General features: G+C 34.7%; 1 protein-coding gene and 1 pseudogene across 1 annotated transcript; one reads left to right on the top strand and one right to left on the bottom strand.

Moving 5' to 3' along the window:
* The first annotated feature begins 30 nt into the window (after window positions 1-30).
* LOC117234226 lies at window positions 31-1,072 on the top strand (annotated as a pseudogene).
* A 5,080-nt stretch (window positions 1,073-6,152) lies between these two features.
* LOC117234364 lies at window positions 6,153-7,186 on the bottom strand. Its single transcript, XM_033495487.1, has 2 exons — window positions 7,015-7,186; window positions 6,153-6,457 (listed from the first exon to the last, which is right to left on the bottom strand). Exons 1-2 carry the CDS (start codon window positions 7,113-7,115, stop codon window positions 6,184-6,186), a joined length of 375 nt encoding a protein of 124 aa, XP_033351378.1. The 5' UTR covers window positions 7,116-7,186; the 3' UTR covers window positions 6,153-6,183.
* Window positions 7,187-20,971: the final 13,785 nt, after the last annotated feature.

Genomic DNA, 20,971 nt, shown 5'->3' with positions numbered 1-20,971 from the left:
ATTCAGGAATGCGTAAATATACAAGTTGAATAAAATAAAGTTAAGTCACGATGAGTCTTGTAATTAATTACAATTGCTATGCGCGTAAAAATGAATCATTGCGCGTGATTCTATGAATCACTGCGATTCTTCTGAATAAAACAGTTCATACTGTAGAAATAGTATTATTCCTCGACTGCCAACTTTCCACTTAGTATTCATCGTCAATCTGCAAAATCTCCCATGTATCGGACTGTTCTTCGTGATTTCTACACTGATTAATCGAGGCGGTAATTTAATCGAGAGTAAAAGAGCGAAGCTGTGCGCAAATACACATATCACGAGTGACTCTTTCGGAACATATTTCTGTCTCCGTTTCTATCACGCTGTTTCGCAACGTGATAATACGCATTTGCATGACGAATGCTAGTGATAATTCTGGAGAATTTTCGCCGAGATCTGAGTGCCATTGCCGGTAGCAATCCGTAAAAACCCTCCGTAAAAACCTTCGAAACAATTTCATGCACAGATACGTATGCAGTACGTATATGTCGCTCCGTAGCAGTGTTCATTCAGAATTCTCTGTGAGCAACTACGTACCTCGATGTCATAGTCCAAAACAACAGGTTTGAACAGAAAAATAAATATGCAAAATTCCTGGAAAGACGGTTTGTATTTTGTTAACGTTGAAAACATTTAATTTTAAGATTAGAATTAATTTTGTATGCCGTGAAAGAAAATATGATAATTTTGTCATCGCGAAAGCTTCATTTTAATATTTCTCTTTACTCGTTGCCTCTAAATTGGAATTTACATTTAAAATATAGTTAACCTCTACGTAATATTTGATTCAAATAAATCATTTAAGCGATCTTTTCTCTTTTCTAGGATACAGTTTCCAATGAATATTTCCTATTCTGAAAAGAAACAAATCGAAAAAAGATGTAGTTGAGAAAATTGTTTAGACAACTTTCCACGATACGTGTCACTCGAGAATTCGCAATTTCATATTCATTGCACGAATAACATTTTATTGACTTATAATGTAACTAATATGTTAGGTGATAAATGTCCCACGCTTACTACATTGTAGCTACAAAAAGTATTTACTCATTAATTAATATCCATCAATTTATTAGTATCCGTTAATCCGTTAACGTCAATTAATATGCAAGTATCGGTTAATTGGATCCAAACATGTCCAAATTGTCATTGGAGAATAAAATCCAAAAATTAACAAGCGTATAAAGACGTCTTGTTCTCGCTGTACACGTCTGTTTACGCGTTACGTAACGCAATTCCGTACCGATGTTTATTTCGTTTATCAATCATTATATCAAACATGAAAAGGCGCCACTGCGCCATCCGAGTATTCTATTGCATAAAACAGGTGCATAACAGAAAGAAAGATCTGTCGTAGGATTCCTGGAAGTCGAGTCAAATTTTCAATGCGAAGCGTCGAATGCGTTTCGCACGTAAAAGTGGTCGAGCAGTTAACTTTCGTGGAATACGTTCGATAATAGAGTCGTGAGATTCGTGTGCAATACGGTGTATCATATCGAAGGTCTTGCGAATTGCACGTGTATTGGTCTGTGTACAGTGAACGTGTGTTTTCGTGTGACTCATCGCTAATACATGAACGAAGAAAATATTCGGTACGTAGGCACTCCAACTGGAAAGAAAAAAAAATACATGATTCACTGGCCGCATAATTGAAAATCGTCGAGACGCGCAGAACGCGGACAGCAAATAAAAATGCGTGCTTCAAACTCGCAGCGGTCTTTTTCTGAACTTTCCTTCTTTCGTAACAAAAATCGACATGTAGCTTCTTACGCACGCTCGGCATAAACGAGCATATCCAATCATTAATGTGGGTTTATTATTACTCGGGTTTCTTATAAATTTACGTTATATATACAAATTATATATATATATATATATATTATATACTATATATAATATATACTATATATACTATATACTATATTATATATACTATATATAATATATACTATATATATATATATATATATATATATATATATATATATATATATTATATAGGCAATAACACTAATGTATATATATATATATATATATTATATTAGTGTTATATTATATTAGTGTTGTGGGCCTAAATCCGTCGAACGAGTACCAAACTCACGAAGAGATGACTCAAAATGGAGTAAAAATCAGGAATAACAAAATTCGAAGCTTCATTCTTTGGATTATCGAGTTTGAACATTTAACAATCTACATGCGTATTTTCCAGCTAAAATAAAAATATAATAAAAAATATAAAATGTTAGGGCCGTATGTCTATATCTTACTCAATCCGTATATCTTATTCAAATTTATTTAAATTCAACTGGATTAATTAACAACTCTATCAAACGTTGATAGAGTCTATTTAAATGTTATTATAAAAAGAAGCATGCATAAAAAATACATCTTCTTTCAAAGATATATGATTAGAAAACTATATTTAATATGTGAAAAATATCGAATAGTTACTTACGAATTACTTAATTACGAATAATTTGTGTATCGCGAGACAACAATAGGCGTACAACTTCATGTTCATATATTTTTTTGTAAAATTTTAATTTCATATTATAGCGCATATATGCTTCATATTATAGCTTTGCAAAAGTAACAGGTGTTAATTACATGGGAAAAAATTGCAACTAACGTGTACCTATCGATATATTAACCGACTATATATACAGTAGACGTCTGCAACGACCAAAATAACTTTACAATTTCATAAATTAATACTGTGATGCTTTGGAATACTTAAAATTTGCGATGCTGTATACGTATAGCATTTTTATTTGATACAATTTTTAATCTAGTCTTCCTTGTAACTTGTAACGTACTTTGCACTTTTAAATGCGTCATCAATGAAAATTTTGCAATCAAAGTTCAAGAACATAGCCGGAGATGACTGCAACATCATTGGTCAGAAGTGAATGTAACGTTACAACCGATTCATACATTTGTGCAATCGCAAAAAGTTTAGAATAATTTTGAATTAGCTGCATGTGTGACTGTGTAAAAATCTTGTGGCTGTTACTCGGCGCGATGGTAAGCGTAGTGATTTCGTAATGGAAAAATTACATTTACACGAAATATTTCCGCATTGTAACATAAAACATAACATAACATAAAAGCTATTTGCTTGTAATCTTTTCTAATTTACACACTTTTCAGGAACACTCTTTACAGACATTACCTCGATAGGTAGAATCCTAAATTAAATGCTATAAAACATCTACAGACCGACTTGAAATGAACCATGAAACGAAAGCAAGTAAAAGATATAAACTATAGTTTGAAATATAAGAAAGAAATAACGGACTTATCCGTTGAAATTATTGAACAAAATCAACAATTGAAATTATTGAACAAGATCTCCAAAAGATCTCGTGTCATTATATTAGATATATTACTTCAGCAAAATTTAAGTATATCACTGATACTTCTTCATTTTAAAAACTTCTTAAATATTTAATATAACATGTACTATCTTTATAATCGTTCGTCGAAATAAAATATCTCTATTTGATATACTTTTTGAGACTTTTGAGACTATTTGAGACTTTTACACGATACCTGTATTCTTTTTTATTTACATATTTTATTTATATTTTATTTTTGCTTTATATCCTATTTACATATTTATTTTCTTTTATTTATTATAGTTGACTGGAATAAATATTTTGATGGTTTTAAATTACGAATATGTTATCGACTCTGTACAAAGGTACTACGAACTCGGGGTAAGAAATGGTTGTAAGTTGTAACATTCTCTTCCGTTTCTATTCTCGATTGATAACTTTGATATTACTTATCGCGAAGCGCGTGTCACTATTGGTATTTAAACATAAGTTACATAACAATCTTTGTAACTTTAATCATTTTTGCGAAATTATATTCGAAAATTAAATTATTATTTTCTATACCGATTTATCCTAAATTATTCTTCTTAAAGAATCGAAATCATACCGAGCAGCATATGCACATAAGCAATAAGATTCGTGAAATTTGAACCTCGTTGTAGTACTTGATAACAAAATGTTTAAGAATCTTAATTTGCCCGCAGAATAATTCAAGATCGAATCTGTTTCCAGATAATAAAACATTTGATTGTACAATTTCAAAATATCTGACAGGATCGCATAGCAACGAGTTCTACTGTATATGTTATATGATAAATAGATAGTGTCTAGTATTTTCTATTGTTAATTTGTATAATATCAGTATATTACGTATATTTAATTAATCTTAATTATAAAAACTTCTCATTCGTTCTGATCATATCGTAATAATTTATTTTGAAATTCGAATTACGTAGAACGTATGACAAATGTTTCAAAGTCGGTTAATCGATAAATCTGACCAATAAGTCATCAAACTGATCAAACTATCCCACGCGTGGACCAAGTCTCGCGTGTTTAAGCTCACAACACAGCCAAGAAATTCCCTGAAGAGGGATGACCGGCAGGTGTAAAAAAGGTGTACGAGAAGATCCGTTCCATCTGCGGTTTCCACGTTTCAAGGTTCTTCGGAAGAGAAGAAGAAGTACTTGGTAGCGGCGGTTTATTTAGCCGATATAACAAGTAAAAGGTAGCATCAGTAATCGATAAGTTTCGTAGATACATACTTGCACAATTATAAAAAGCGAGAAGAAACTCGACATCTTCAATAGCGAGTAACACTCGTCGAGAGTCCGGACACGAACACTTCGAACTCGAACGCTTAATAAAACATTCCTGGGGAACTGGGAATGCCACAAATTTCTTCATTCCATTTGATTCCAAGCAATTTCTATACTCATTAGGTCACCAACAGTAGGTCAGAATTTTTCAAGCACGCTCTCGGAGTGTTCCATAAAAAGTTTCGTGAAAGAGTGCTACGTATTCGGAGCGCGATGTTAAGAACGATAATGCGACTTCCAATCGAAATTTTTACGTCAAACACAGGTGGATATGCAATTTGTGGAATCTTCTAGTGATAGTGATTCTAAGAAAGAAATAAGATGAGAGATTAAAATAAAATTGGAAAGCTAACAGTGTCTTGCGATGAATTATTAAGTTCCAAAATTCGAAGAAGGTATCATATTCTTTAATGTCGTTATCCTATTTCTAAAATATACGGATGCTTTGTAAAAGAAATTTCGAAAGAACAAAACTAGTGAAAACAATCATTTCAGAATTACGATAAAATTTTATACTTGTAGCTACTCTCATTATTTTTACTTTGACAAATAAATTTCGAATTCAGGAAATACGTGATCGCTATTGAAAATTCATATAATACAATTTACTTGAATGGATGCAAAACTTAATTACATTGTGGAAGAAAATAATACTATAATGACCACTAGAATTTAGTAATTTCGAATAAGTAAATCAACTAAATTCCAATATAAAGAAATAGAATATAATCTCATTTTACTCAAATAAACGCATCGAATTCTTGAATTTATTTATATTTATATTTGAAGAATATATCATTGCTGGAACCGCTAGAGTGAATACGAACGAAAGTGTTCTTTTTATCTACTTTTGCACATAAAATACTTATCTGTATCCTTTAAAAATTCATCTTTGTTTGTGATAAGAATATTAATGTCAAAGCGCGGAAAATCGTCATCACAATTCATAGAAATTGAAAACTAGAAGCTCAAACAAAGTGCTGTATACATAGATACGTATACTCGTATATTCTTACGTAAAAGATCTCAAGCAAACTGTTCCATGTACGTAGATACATGTAAAAATTGTTATTACTTTGCCAAAAATGGAAACGCATGGGGGGGGGGGGGAACAGCAGTGGAGGAAAAAAGAGGGAACGGGGGAAAGAGAGAGAGAGAGAGAGGAATAAACAAAGAAAGATCATCGAAGAAACAGAAACAAAAAGTTGTCAAAGGAAAAGGAAAAGGAAGAACTGAGGAAATAGAGGAAAAAGGGAGAAAAGGAATCAAGAGATGGTGGTGGGGGAAACAAAGTAAAAAGAGACTAAAGAAGAATCGAGAATGAGAGAGGAGAAGAGAAAAACTGGCCACGATAGTACATACACACATACATAGAAGTAGCAGAGAAGAGACGAAGGAAGGCCTCGACCGTTGATTGTCGAGCCGATGTAAACTGAACCATGGAACGTACAAGTCGGGCAAGTTGTGTATAGGCGAGTAACCAGTCAGCCAACCAGCCAACCAGTCAGGCTAGAAGACGCAAGCCTGTGCTCGATCGGAGTTCCGGTGGAGCCCGCCTGGTGTTCGTCCGAAACGCCAGGACATTCCACGAAATGCCCTGCCGTTCTACTCCTCCCTCCATTTTTCCCCTCTTTTCCTCTTCCTCTACTCCACGCCGCTTCCACTTGCTGCCTGAACGTTCGAAGATCCGTAAGCAGTACTCTACGAGCGCGAGTACAACGATGGGATCGATGTGCGATAAAATTGTCCTTACAAGTCCTGTAAATTTCGAAAAGATAATATTTTTATTTAACAGTTCCTCGATAGAATTTCAGAATTATTATAGACATTTTGAATAGTGCATCGTATAACAATAGAACCAAAGTTACGCATAAATCTACATTTATATAGATTAATAATTTCATTATGTACGTACGTTATGTAATCTATTTGCATCGCCGATTTCTTAAAATAAGTAACACAAAGTTCTAATAAGAAGCAACATGTTTATTATGAAAATTTTCCTAAAATTATATTCATAAACAAAATTTGCATTATACGATAATTGAACACTTGCATTATAGAATTAATATTAATAAATAAACATTGACAAGCAGAGTGTATAAATAAAAAGATGTTTAAATGTAAATTCGAGACGAATCGATACGTATACATGCATCTTGATCGTAAATTGATCCCATCGCTACACAAAGTGTGCACAATCTCACGTCATATGGCAGTCAGTTACATGTGGATTCTCCACGTACGCACACAAACACTGTACAATATACAACCGATCACGCCTCTCTTCGTATTATACTACTACAAATGCGTACCTCTTATTGCTCCTCCTGCAGGGCCGTATACATCGTCGTTTACACCGGAAATTGTCGAGCAATTTCAAACAACCTTTTATACTTTTATATTCCTTATTCATAAAATTAATCGGAACTATAAATTTATTGCATTATACGCGAAACTGTGTCAAACGATGAATATATGAATGAAAAAATTTTCCGAGCTGTTAGTTAAGAATAATTTATGTATGTAATTGTTGATAACCTTCTCTCCTTCTTATATCTTTGACTAATCAAAGAAATGACAATTATAATTGATTGTTTGATTAAATTATATTCAATAATTAATACATGACTCGCAAGTTAAACGAATATATCGAATACCCTTTGCATGTTAATTATTATCTATGTTGGTTTTTCAGTAGCTGATTTACATTTATATTTATATATATGTATCTCGATCATGGGTTTAAAATTTTTACAAAATATTATAAGGAACCGCTCAGCCATAATGCAATTAGTACTTAATACACTATCATTATCGTGGCTTATCATCCAAGGACAATCAAGCAAACGTATAATTAACGATTGTGCCACGTAGCCCATAGACAAACTCCCAGTTACACACGTTTATCGATCATATCATATCTGATACGTAGTATTACTTGCAGTAGTTATTCCGGGTCCACTCAACTGCTGGGAATCATTTTAAACGCAATAAATTACTTCATTTTATTAATCAATTCACCAATTATATTTATTATTTGACTCAGAATCTCTACGTTTCACTGTATCTTCTGTCGAGTACTTCTATCACGTATATTTGTATTTATGGTTGCTACAGATATGATAAACAGCTTAGTTAAGTACATAGTCATTCAACTTTAGTACTCTACACGAATTTCTCAATAACAAATTTTATTTATTGCGTGTATACATTTTATAAAATTATGATGTGTTCAAAAAGTACTAAAATCGAATATATTCGATTATATTTATGTATTTATAATACATTTATGTAACATTTATGATACATTTATAATACAATTGCGTGTATTATATTTTATACATATAATTATAAAACACTCACTTTTTTAAACAAAAGCTGCAATATTAAACACTTTATAATGAAAAAAAACAATAAGCTACAATAAAGTAAAATATATAAAAATCTACGTTTCAAATAAGATTGAACATAGTTATCTATGCACATATATATCATTTAACGAGATGAGAATTTCCAGGAACACAATGAATCATGTATCTAAACGCAAGTCGCTATAAATTGTTTAAAAACGAAACAAACATTTTCCGCGAAATTTGAATTAATCTTTTCCAATGTATCCGGTTTCGCATAAAATTGAAATTTCATTTATCTAAAAATAAATGTTATATGAGATATTTAATGGCATCAGTTTCATACTTCTCGTGACCGTACGTACTACGTATTCAATTTTACTTCAGTGCTCAATTTTTTAACAAAATTAATAACATTAATATATTTTAATGAATAAAAGCTGACGAAATTACATAACAAATACGGCTTGTTTCTTTCTTAGTAATTATTTAGGTAATACTTTGATACTATACTATACACGCTACTAACGTGAAAATTATTAATCTATCAATTGAATCACTCGTTCACCAGAAACTTCTGTAATTATGGAATTAAAAATGAATAGAATTTTATTATTTTATTTTTTTTAATTAAAGAATTTTTAATAGGATTAAAAATAAGCAAATCACTAACAGATAGATTGGTGCTCATCCTTACAAGTATAGATGTGATATTGCCATTCTTGATAGAAATAAAACAACATGTAATGGAATAAGGGATCTTTAAATAAAGGAATCGCTACGTCAAGAGGATTAAAAGCTTCACTAATGAATTGACCTGTATTTCCTGGTTAACAGATTAAGAATTTTAGCTTTATTTATATATCATAATCGTAAAAGACTTTAATAAAAATGTATTTTAAGAAATAATTAGTCATGTCACTGTTACCTAAAATATCTACGCATGCTTTACCTGATTAACGTCATTTGCTGTATAAAGTAATATTTAGAGCAACATCAAACTTCAGAAAAAGACATAGTAATTACTAAATATATTCACAAATTGATAATAAAAAATGTTAAACATTCTACAATATTGTACGAGATATATTTTGAATAAATATTGAAAACATTGTAATATATATTAAACTTTAAAACATCTAAGCCATGTATGTTATCGTCAAAGCTTATATTAATAATATTAGAACCAATAGATATATAATTCACAAAAATGATAGATATTGTAACAAATATTAATCCGACGGCGAATATAACATTTAATAAAAATGATATTAATATCGTGATAATTGCATTGTTACAAGCGTTATCTAATTATTTATACAAATTCCACAATCTTCGATCATTGTTAATATTTTTCACTGAAAACATTTAATATTAAATTAATAACAAGCATCTTTTAATAAATTAATAAAAACTATCAATATGAAAAAAGATCGTTTCTATTTTCTGTTAGCTTTCATGATTAGTATTTTCTTCCGATCGTCTTCCCCGAGAAGCGGGTGCTTCGTAGAGGTCAATTCCCCGAAGGCCGTCCTTCCGGGACTGGCAGACACGTGAGAAGGTTGTATGTATGTACATACATATTTGCCCGATAGCAGAGACTCCCTGCAGAACTCTCGAGCAGGGACGATGGAACAGTTGAAGCGACACCTCAGAAAACTGCGTATGCCCTTAACTTTTACCGATCCAAAATAGATAGGTAAAGTAGATTATCACGAGGGATTTTTGTTTACTTGTTATTACGTTATCCTCCCTATTCTCATATCAATAAAACGAAAGAAGCTTGGCCATTACGCCAACAGTGCTGAATATGATAAATACCTTTTTACTCTTCTCTTGTGTTTTTGATTTTCTTACACCGTAAAAGTGTAATCGAAAGAATAGTAACGCTCAAACAATAATATGCGTTTCAATACAGCGAAGGAAGACGCGAATAATGAGGTGAATTTTATTGACTATATAATCATTTTAATTATCATTTTATTAATTTATATTTTATAAATTTATATATTTGCATATTATAAGAAGGTAATGACATATAATACATTTGATAGAGAATGACATATGTTTCAAAGTTCTAGAATGAAAGTATTTATGTAATAGAATCATTTTAATATTGAGAAATATGAAATAAAATGACAAAAAATATTTTATTCGATGTCTCATTTATAACTTACAACTACCCTATGATATCAAAGAAAATCCATCAAACATCTCATAAGAAAATCAGCGTGACATTAAAAGTAGTTGCAGTGAGGATTCATCGCAGTCAGGTATTTTCTCGAATTTCCATTTAATGTGTAGAGACACAAGGCCACTGTTAAAAGCCTCATTATCGTCTTCGAATATGAGGTATAGATCAGAGAGAGAAAGAGAGAGAGAGAGGGAGAGAAAGAGGGAAAGAGAGAGAGCGTAGTAGAGTACGTCCCTATGGGTTTTAGTCAAGTATCGCTAACTCTGTCTCTCCACAGGCTTTCTCGGTGTTAAAGTTTGTCCACATGTTTTTTCCACGTTTCGTGTACGAAACGCACCCGACTTGTCTAGATACTATAGGACATGTATATGTATAAACATATAACGTATAGTTTATATAAACCAAGAAAGCAGTTTGCTCTATGTCCATAATTGAAAGAAATCATGAAATGAACAAAGCTGAGTGAACGAGCGCTTAATACTATAACCACAGAAAAAATAATGACATAACAAAAATATACGTATACTTTGTTTATTAGTCTCCTAATTCTTTCGCTCAAAAGCTTAATGTAGGAATTTGTAATTAAAAATTTAGAGTTTGGAATGCTCCCTAGGAAATTTCGTAATAAATTCGAAATAAATAAATCGAAACTTAAATACATACTTATAAGTGTTGCTATAGAAATTTATACAAGTAAATTATTATTCGCAAAGACGTTCTATCGCTTTTATATTTTCCAATTATAATTTATTGTGAATGTAAAATTTAAATATACACACATATACATTTATATATATTTCTTTTTAGGCGTAGCACCTATTTTAAAACACATGTTGTAATAAAACACATGTTGACTAACATACAAACAACAACTAATAAATACGTTAACTAACGAAAAGTCATTTAAAATACGTATTTAAATTAAATATAGTCATTAACTATACTTGTTGAGATGTTCATGAAACCGATAATAATGTACTACATTTTCTGCTTTAATTTTATACTTCTGCTAATGCAATTATTGCTATTAAGACAGCTGTAAATGCAAGGAATCTACGGAAATGTTTGAACGTAGAGTATTAACCCATCGCAGAGAACCCGTTATAAATCACGAGCGTGGTATAGCCAAGAGCGTTTCGGAAGATTGAATGCGTGTGGATGAAGCTTTACACTCGTCTGAACCTCGAAATCGTCCCCTCTCGTCCCACCAGGATCCCCACTCTGATCGTTCGAGTCCATCCCTTCAGTGGCTTGGCAGTGCGCGTTCGATACACGGAATCGCCTCGTGGTTCTCGGAAGGCAGTAGACTGTCGTCAGCCACGCCAGACGGCGCACTGCTCGCACGCTCACTGCTCTCTCGTCAGAGATACTCGCCCACTGGTTCACCCACGGCTGCTGTTACCTCGCTCTCGCGGCCTCTTTCTCTCGTCATCTCGCTCTCTCTCTCTCTGCCCGGCTGCTGGCAGCGGCACACTCGGCTTAGCGGGCCGCCAGTTACGCAACAATAACAACGCCGTCAGGAGGTGTAGCATGCGCGTGCTGTGCCACCTATACGCCGACGAACGACCCTGGAACGACGAGCTGACGATCCGTCGTCGTCGCCGCCGCTTCTGCTGTTACTGCTGCTGCGATCACTTGTTGAGGCGAGCGCGCATCCGTTTCGCAACGCAGCTACACAGTACGAGCGTCTTCTTTTAGTGAGAAAAGATTGTGGTGATAGTAGTAGTGGTAGTGGTAGTGGTGACGATCAAGCAAGAGCGTGGAAAGTGCGTGTAGTGTTGTCGAACAGGAATTATGTTGTAGGAAGAGTGATGAGTAGTAACGTATTAGACACGGTGGAAAGCGGTTTGTGCCTATGCCGAGTGAGTGGCGCGATCAAACACTCGATACGCGATACGCGCTTCAAGATCGTACCTTACGGTAGATCGAATCGGTTCTTTATCGTCTCAATCGAGGACAAATGAGCGAGAAATTGTAACGTTATCGTGCATCCCAGCTGTCTCCTCGAAGCGACGTTGTTCCTGTTGGCTGTCAAGCGAAGATTCATCGAACCGAAGAAACTGATTTCTGCGTAATACTATATCGTTTTTGCGATAGGAAACTTATGCTAAAAAGAAAAGAAAATTCTGTCATGGATACTTGTTGAACCAAGACTATTGAAATCGCGTCGTTATTCTTGAGAATCACGCGAGGGAAGAAAGGCAAAAAGGAAAAAAGGAAGAAAGACACAGGAAGAATTTATCGTTGCTTAAAGCGCGAGGTGCACGTCCGAGAGAAGTACGCGAAGTGATACACGAAATACGTTGCGATTAGGCGCCAATGACGTCAGACAAGAGTCGCGGAGCCGCACTGATATGTATATATATCAGTGCGGAACCGTGTAAGTCGCAAGAGGAATTCGTTTGTGGAGTTTGCGGTGCGTTTACCGACGCGATGTCGTCGTTGTGTTGGTGATATTACGGTTGGTGATTGTAATCGTAGTAGTAACAACAGCACTATATGTCTAAGTAGTATTGGTGCTGGCAAGAGCTGTGTAGTGAGTTCGGTATCAGTATTACCGAGCAGAAAAGTGGTGGGGCTAAAGGAGAACCCGTGTGGAATTGCTGCGTGGTCCGTCGTGGTAGCCAATTATATTTTCTACGTGTATGCTACGCGGGCAATGACTAACTGCTCACCGTTAAGTGTGTTAGTAGGAGATATCGTCGACGGACCCGTTTCTGCGTTGGTGTTACCGTCTACGTCAGCACCGGTCGGATGGGATTTGCATAGCAAACAGATTGACGCGCTGGTAAGTGGATAACGAGAGAGGAGTCGCGACTCTGTGTCCCACCGCATACCAAAGAGAAAAGGATAGTGCGCGTATAAGTCCCTCTGTGTTGTTCTCGTGCTTCTGGAGTAACAAGTGAGCGGCGAAACGGCGTTGCCATGACGACAGGTGAACCATGAGCTACTCCTCTCTCTTTCTACCAATCTCTCTCTCTCTCTCTCTCTCGCTTCTTCTCCCGTCTTTCCATTCCGAGAATCTTTCTTTTTCTACCCCTCACTATAGGCTTTCTCTTTTTCTCTCTCTCGTGAGGACGCGCGCGCGCACGTGTATGAATCCTTTCCTCTCTTGGAATCTCTTATTTGCTCTCTTTCTCTTCCTCCATCTCTATTTTCGTTCGTGTTCCTCTTTCCTTGTAACCTCCCTTTGCCGTCAATCTTAGAATCTGTCCCTCTCTTTCTATCTTTCCTCTTTTCCTATCTTTCTTTCTCTCGTTCTTTGGCCGATTCTCGCAATTGTCCCCCTTCTCGTCTCTGACCCCGTATACTCGTAAGATACGGTGCGACAACAGGAGGTCGTCTGTCTTCTTTCTTCCTAGCATAAACCGCATTTATCTACCTGTCTTCGCTTCGCGGCCTTTCTTCCCCTCCTGTTTTTCCGTCCTTCTCTTTGTTCGCGCTCCGTTTCTTTCTTTTTCCTCAACGGTCTTCTCTCGTACGTATTTCCCCACTCCTCGAAGGAGCCGTGTAATCTCTCGTGCTAGCTCGCACTCGCTTACGCTTGGAGAACGCTCGGTTAACGCCGTTGTAGCATGCCTAAGGCGTAGGCCGCACGATATTCCAAGTACGCTTGGCTATTTTCATGCTACGCCAGAAAGACACCTAGCGACGCGCCACGCTTGTAGGTGACACGACTGATCTCCGACCGCTGTATAAAGTCGAAACCAGATCGAACCGACCAACTGGAATTCTTTAGTTATCTAGCCTGCTAGGTTATAGAAAACATCAAATTACTCATAATTTTTTCTTTTTTATATTTTTTAATTCTGTTATAAATAACTATACCTCCAAGCCATTATTTAAGGAAACGTTGACGCAAAAATAAATTAATCACTTTATTTGGATAAGAGACGTGTAAAAGCGATAATTTCTAATTCAACTACAGTGTATACATACATAGATTTTCACAAGTCGAATTTAAGTCATCACACACGAGCACACATACATAAAGTAAATCGTTAACATTAAAATTTACCGAGAGATTCCTTACAATAAATCGTATGTTATTAAAGCAAGAGGGAAGCCTTCTTCTCGCCAGCCTGATATCCTCGACGCAAATGCATATGTATAGGGTGGGACAGAAATAACAGTACAACTGGAAAGACAGAGATTCTATATAAAGAAAATAAGTAAATAATATGGTATGACGTTTTTTCCAGACATAATTTTGAAAATTTGTTGGATACGCAATCACCTATCATGGTATTCCGTTGTGACTGTATGCATCCGAGCTAACATTTATGAACAATGGCAGTGTAGACAGAGAATAGGTTTTAACAAATTCTTCGTTACTCTATATTATATGTATCATACATAGGTTGCGTAATAGAAGACATTTCTCCACGAGGTGTGAATGTCATTCTACGTATTTTTTTTAGTATTTTTGATGAAAAAATTTATCAAAGAATGAAACGAAGATAGACAAATAACACGACGTTATTTTATCAAATAGTACATAACGAACGTGATGTTACAATCATCGCTAACAAATTATTCAAGTAAAAGAAATGCATGCGTTACACGCACGAAGTTCTATATCCTGTTAAAAGAATTCAATTGCTTTATTTTGATAATTGTTATCTGTTATATCGAATCGACAAAGTTTAAGTTATGTTATAACTAACTATGTTATAAATAGCTGTTAATTATTAGTTACTTCAATGGAATTCCGGTGGTGTTTTCGATACCCATGTTTTCAAGAAGTTTCGAAAAAGAATTCGAGGAAATTGGGAAGACAGCTGCGGAGTGTTAACCCAGATTCAAATTCTATGATGATTTCACATACCATTGGTAGTTTGAGAAATTTTCATTTGAAAGAAGCTTTATTTACAATAAAAGTGTGAAAATTTATTCGTTATAATGTATTGATTTTATATAGAGGAAATAGTTAAATTCTTTCTAAATCCAGGCAAAATCGATTATTTGTACCTGACAGAAAGTCTTTCTTAAATATTTTTTATTTCTTAAGTCAATTGAATAATTAATATAATATAGAAAGAATTATATAGCATATTAGTTATTTTTGATTATAATATTCTTCAAATAAATATATTTCATTTAACGCTAACCTTACCAAGCCCGGTCAAATGACCGATTTCGAAATTTAATTTAAAGTTGTACATACATTGTTATTTCTTTCGTTTATCTAACTTTGTGTAAATTCTTATATTATATGATTAATCAATTTCTACATTTTTGAAACCGGTCATTTGACCGGGCCTGGTAAGGCTAGTGTTAAATGGATCGACGTGGTATAATGATTTCCTCTTGTCTTAAAAATTTTAGTGCTTAAATTCAAATTCAGTTGTAAAGGATAGAAAGAGAGACACGTTATTACGTACATAGAAAAAATGAATAGCACACGGGTCCCAGTAGAAGAAAGATGTTACGAATACTCGTTTAAACCATCTGATTAAAATACGTAACTATTGCACCCAGTCAATGTTGACAGAACGATTAAATTTATTCGATTCACTTGTCAAAACTTTAATAGCCGAGAGATCGTTGTCGTAAATCTGGTAAACTTGGTTACATTCGTTCATTGATACCATAAAGTGTTTACGGCCTTGTAATAAGCTTAACCCCCTGCCGTATAATATTGAATGAGACTCGTGGAAAGAGGAATGAAAATCACAAGTCAGACTCGTATGGAATCCGGAATAAACATGAAAATGGTCAAATAGATTCATAACACAGATTGCGGACCAAAACATACTCCCCCCCCCCCCTCAGTAAAGGAAGATCAAGAGAACGACCCGAAGTTTGTTTGCCCCAGTGTGTAAACGATTTTGTTACTGACTACGGCACGCACGGGCCCAAATTAAATCGTATGAAAAGGGGTTGAAAGTATATGGAATTTTCTAGCAGATAAAAATTTCTCGGTGCGATATTGTAAATAGTCCATTAGCAACGACGGTGGTACAAAGGGCGGCTGTAGACGGGTTGACTAAGTAGTCGACTAGCGAGAAATTTTAATATGTCCCTTTGTGTAAGTGCAAATTTGGTTGACTGATATAGTCGACGATCGACTTTATTTTTCGAGTAATTTTCGTGTATGAACACCAAATTTTGTTGTGTAGGTTAGTAAAACCTAGTCATGTTCAGTCGACCACGGAATTTAACTTTTTAGATTTTCTGGTCGACTAGGGTTCTTTATCTGGCACTCCTTGCTAGCCGACCGCTTAGTCGACCCGCCTGTACCCATCCAAAGGGATCGACCATTTCCCCGTAAGAGAACACGTGTTTTTATGTTTTTTTAATGATATTGATAATTGCCGAAAGTTCGACGATCATTATTCGAATTCGAATTTACTTATCAGACAGTAAATAAATATACTTATTAAAGCATGTGTATGCCAGTTGCTTTTATTCGTTGCATGAAAATTTCTCCCGCTTTCCTCGTTACAAAAGCGTCGAATGTATTCATTTTTCTCGTCGAAACTACTTTCGATCTTGCAACTTTAACGGCTTCAACGAACCGACACAATTCTTATTCCAGCCTTTTAATTTGAAATTATATTATGCGAGTAAAATTTTCTCGCATCACAACACAAAGTACTGATTTTATCTAGTGATTTCCGTTCTCATCTTCTGTATTTTCCTTTCAACGAATATTATCTTTTTTGGCGCAAAGGATCTTAATTGAATGAAAATAATTATCAGAGCTCGCACGCCAAGCAGTTGATATAAACTTAACCTTTTCTATTCTACGAATGCTTCTATATGCGTTCAGTAAAATCATAGTTTTCTTGACAGAATACATACTTACATATATGAAAGAAAATCTCATAGTCGTTGCCTATGAACGCTTGAACGCGTCAAACATGGTCGATAAGCCTATTTTTTGAGTAAAAATTTGCGTTACAACTGAATTTTCTTTGGAAAGTGGAAAATTTAATGCTTTTTTTACAATTTGTGGATTTATGTTGTAATTAGTATCTGCATATTTAAATTGTTTTACTTGCGTTAAACAGATATCTATCCAGATCACGAACATGCCTCCTATGCGTTTTGAATATTCTGTCTATGTTGATGTATAGTATAAAAAGAAATGCATATCGCAAAGCTTAATATTGCTATTATACTATTTAATGTCTTTTAATATGCTATTTGTACACTTTGGAAAGACTTTCATCGCGGACGGAGCAAGACTCGAATATAAAAAATCAATCGTCAAAGTACTTCTCGTTATCGCAACAAGATTATTATTTCGTTGATTTATTTAAACTTCTCAAAGGAATTGTATAATTTTAGACGCCTTTCCACGGCATTCACCTGTATACTTATACGCTTGTACACACATACTTTGATTGAATATAAATGATCACAATAAAAAAGAACCGTTGCACTATCATTTGATCGTTCCTGAATCTGCAAGCTAAGAATAGATTCAATAGAGGAAATGAATTGAATGGGAGTTTACTGAAGAAAAAGCATGTTTTGATTCTACATTACCAGTCTCGTTTGTCTCTATTAATGTTTTATTTTAAGAAAATACAGGAAGCAAATTATTTAATACAGAAATCTTATAGAAAAATCTGTTCCAAAATTTTAACGGTAACTACTTCTTGTAGTCTATAAACATACGAAAGTGTTTATAGACAAGAAGTAGTTATCGTTAAAATTATGCGTTATGCATATAGTGCACGCTATTCAATTTTTAATGAATTGCCCGAAAGTTTTGGAACATTAATGTAATAAAAGAGAAGTTGGAGACATGCGCTTAAAATTTGTGTTGATTCTGATAAAACCGATCGAAAACCATACACCATACCAGTGATAACGACGTATTTTTCGATGTGATATTGTATTTTGCTGCAGGTTGAGATTAGATTAATCGTCGTCGTTTAGCCACCGCGTAATTCATATTTCAGATATCAATAAATCTGCTTCCCTCTCTTGTAAAAAACACTGATGAATCCGATTTTTTACTTGGAACTGACACGTAAAAGTGAATTTGAGGAAGGTCCCTTTTCTTTTTTCGTTAAAATAATTTAATCTTGGGTATTGGCGGTAAAATTATATTAACGTCAAAAAGCTGAAATTTCGTTTGTCGCTCATTTCCATATCAAAGATGTTTGATAAGTTGTTTTATTATTGCTGTAACATGCACGAGAGTAAATTTCCCGATATTAATATCAAGTTATAAATACCTGAATCACTCATAAAATCTTTAGATTATAGTTTTTATGTTGAATTGAATGTTAATAAAATTTCGAAAAATGTGGATTAAACAATAGGAAGAAAATATTCGAATTAATAGAGAAGAAAGCTTTACCGTTTTAATGTTGTAATCCATTTCATAAATCATTTTAGATTAAATGAGTTACAGCAATAAGAGATGTTTTTCATCACTATAATAACGAGTGAACTATTCACAAAAAGCGCACGATTCTTGATTACGAATGTTCCGTGATACACCGCGCGTAGGATTCATGACCTAATCACCCATTCACAAGTAGTATTCCGTCATTACCGTGCATTGAATACTGTTAAGTTGCGCAGAAACTAAAATATTCACGTGAAATTCATTAATTGATAACTATAATTTATCAATTGGCAATTTATGCGTATTATTTTGATGAGTTTTATAAATGTACATATTTCATGACTTGGGAAATGTAGATTTAAAATGCAAAAATATGATACTTAAACATTTGATGGTAATGGTTGTAGCGTGAATGAATTTTCCTGGCAAGCCTGACGTCCTTCTTTTTTTATCCTCCTTATTGTAATAAGTTATTTTTGTTGACGTTCATATTACACTGATATGAAATATTTTGAGGTTGAATATTTGTACAAAGTGACTTACGAATACGAGAACCAAAGTTTTACGTGATATAGTCGCATCTGGAAAAGAAATAGTTCTATAAGATCAACAATAGAAATAAAAATACAATATTCTTATTGTAATTAGAAAATTTATTCTTTGATGTCTTCTTGATGTTTGTATATCATATGTATAGTTTAGGTATAGTTTACATATGTTTATATATTATTGTATGAAATAACGGTGTTCTGGAAAATATTTTTACTATTCTTTATTATAAAATGTTACAAACATTTCGTAATAATTTTATAAAACAGTGGAAATTGTTTCCACCGAATATGTGAATACGTGAATATGTGAAACGGGAATATGTGAAACGAAAACCTCGCTTTATTTTTAGGCTACGCTTTATCTTTGGAGCATCTTCAGCGTTTAATAGTAATCTGCCAGCATACTTGAGTATCGTTTATCCATTGTGGAAATTTCCTGGTAAAACCACTCTCTGTGATGATCACTTATGACATTTACGGTCCCAAGAAAACATAAAGATACTCGTATATAAGTCCGGAAAGATTCTGCATAGTAGCATGCGCTTTGCAATACTCTTTAATGATGTTAATTCTCGACAAATTTGTCTTCAAGTTACTTTTGAATAGTAACTGAGCTTCAATAAGAAATTTTATTTTCTTATTCTTCCTTTTCTTTGTGTTAAAAATGTAGTATTAAGCAATTTATTAATATAGCGCACCTAACGTTCAACAATAGCGCTTGATAAATCACACAATCTCTGTGTGAGATTATCGATACAAATGTGTACGATCAAATCAAAATATCATTTATGGGAAACTCGAAAGTGTAAAATTGCACAAAAAGCACATGATATAACATAAAATACATAAAATATCCAAAAGTGTAGTGTCTTTTTACATTTCATAGGTAATATATATACATAGTATATAGGTAAAATAGGTTTTATTTTTCGTATTATATTCTCAAAAATGTGAATTTGCATAAAAATCCGCAATCTAGTGATGATATAATGATTTGGAAAAATATAAAATCAACGCAATATTCCATTCGAAAAACTGTGTTTAATTGAAAAGAAATCGGGCGTTAACACGAGCAGTTGAAATAAAAATAAAGCGATTCGCGCAAATCGTGAAAGTGGCGCATTCCAAGCTACGTTAGAAACCAGAGGCAGAGAATGTTGGTAATAATAGGTAGGGAGGTGATCGGTGGCTGTTAAAAACAACGGGGGATTCCGCGGACACACGGCCGTGAACGGCCTAGGGCACGTAGACGACGCACGGGGTGCGTGACCTAATCACCCGTTCACCGCTCTATCGGTACGGTGCGGTGCGGTGCGGTGCGGTGCGGTGTGGTGCGTGGCGTGGCGCAAGTCGAACGACGCGAATCTGCGTCGAGTTTACTGCTTCTCTTCTGAGAACGGCTCGTCGGCGGGGCAGAGCGCGGGGTAACGATCATGGGCGGTAAGCGGCAAGTGCGGAGTGGTGCGCAGCGAGTGGGGAAGTCGGGGTTTCCTCGTGGCTGGCAAGGCGAACGGAGCCGAGTCTTGTCGAGTCTTGTCGACTCACGGAGACACAGCGGGGAACCAGCAACCGTCCTCGTGTGCGCTTGGTGTTGCGAAGACGCTTGCGGGGAGGGTGTTGGCGCTTCGTCAGTCTACAGAGAATGAGTGGGATGTTTTGTTAGACCGTGGGGCGGGGAAGGACGCTTCGTCAGACGAACGAGCCCATTCGCACGCGTGACTCACTTGCTAGCCGCGGGAATCTCCCGTTTCTCTGCCGGTGGCAGCACTGTACGAGTTATTGGCAATGGTGTCTCAATATATTTCGTTACTTTGTTACTCGCAGTTACCAGAATTTACGCATTAACATTTTACCTCGCTTTTT

Source organism: Bombus vosnesenskii, unplaced genomic scaffold (assembly GCF_011952255.1).
Source record: "Bombus vosnesenskii isolate JDL3184/JDL3185 unplaced genomic scaffold, Bvos_JDL3184-5_v1.1 scf7180000013304, whole genome shotgun sequence".
NCBI lineage: Eukaryota > Metazoa > Arthropoda > Insecta > Hymenoptera > Apidae > Bombus > Bombus vosnesenskii.
This window is presented reverse-complemented; position numbering and strand designations above follow the sequence as displayed.

Bases quoted from the DNA above. Each gene is read 5' to 3' on its own strand.
- LOC117234364 (XM_033495487.1), bottom strand. From the start codon at position 7,115: ATGAATAAGGAATATAAAAGTATAAAAGGTTGTTTGAAATTGCTCGAC. The intron at 6,458-7,014 runs GTACGCATTTGT...CGAAATTTACAG, and splicing joins TGCAGGAGGAGCAATAAGAG to GACTTGTAAGGACAATTTTA.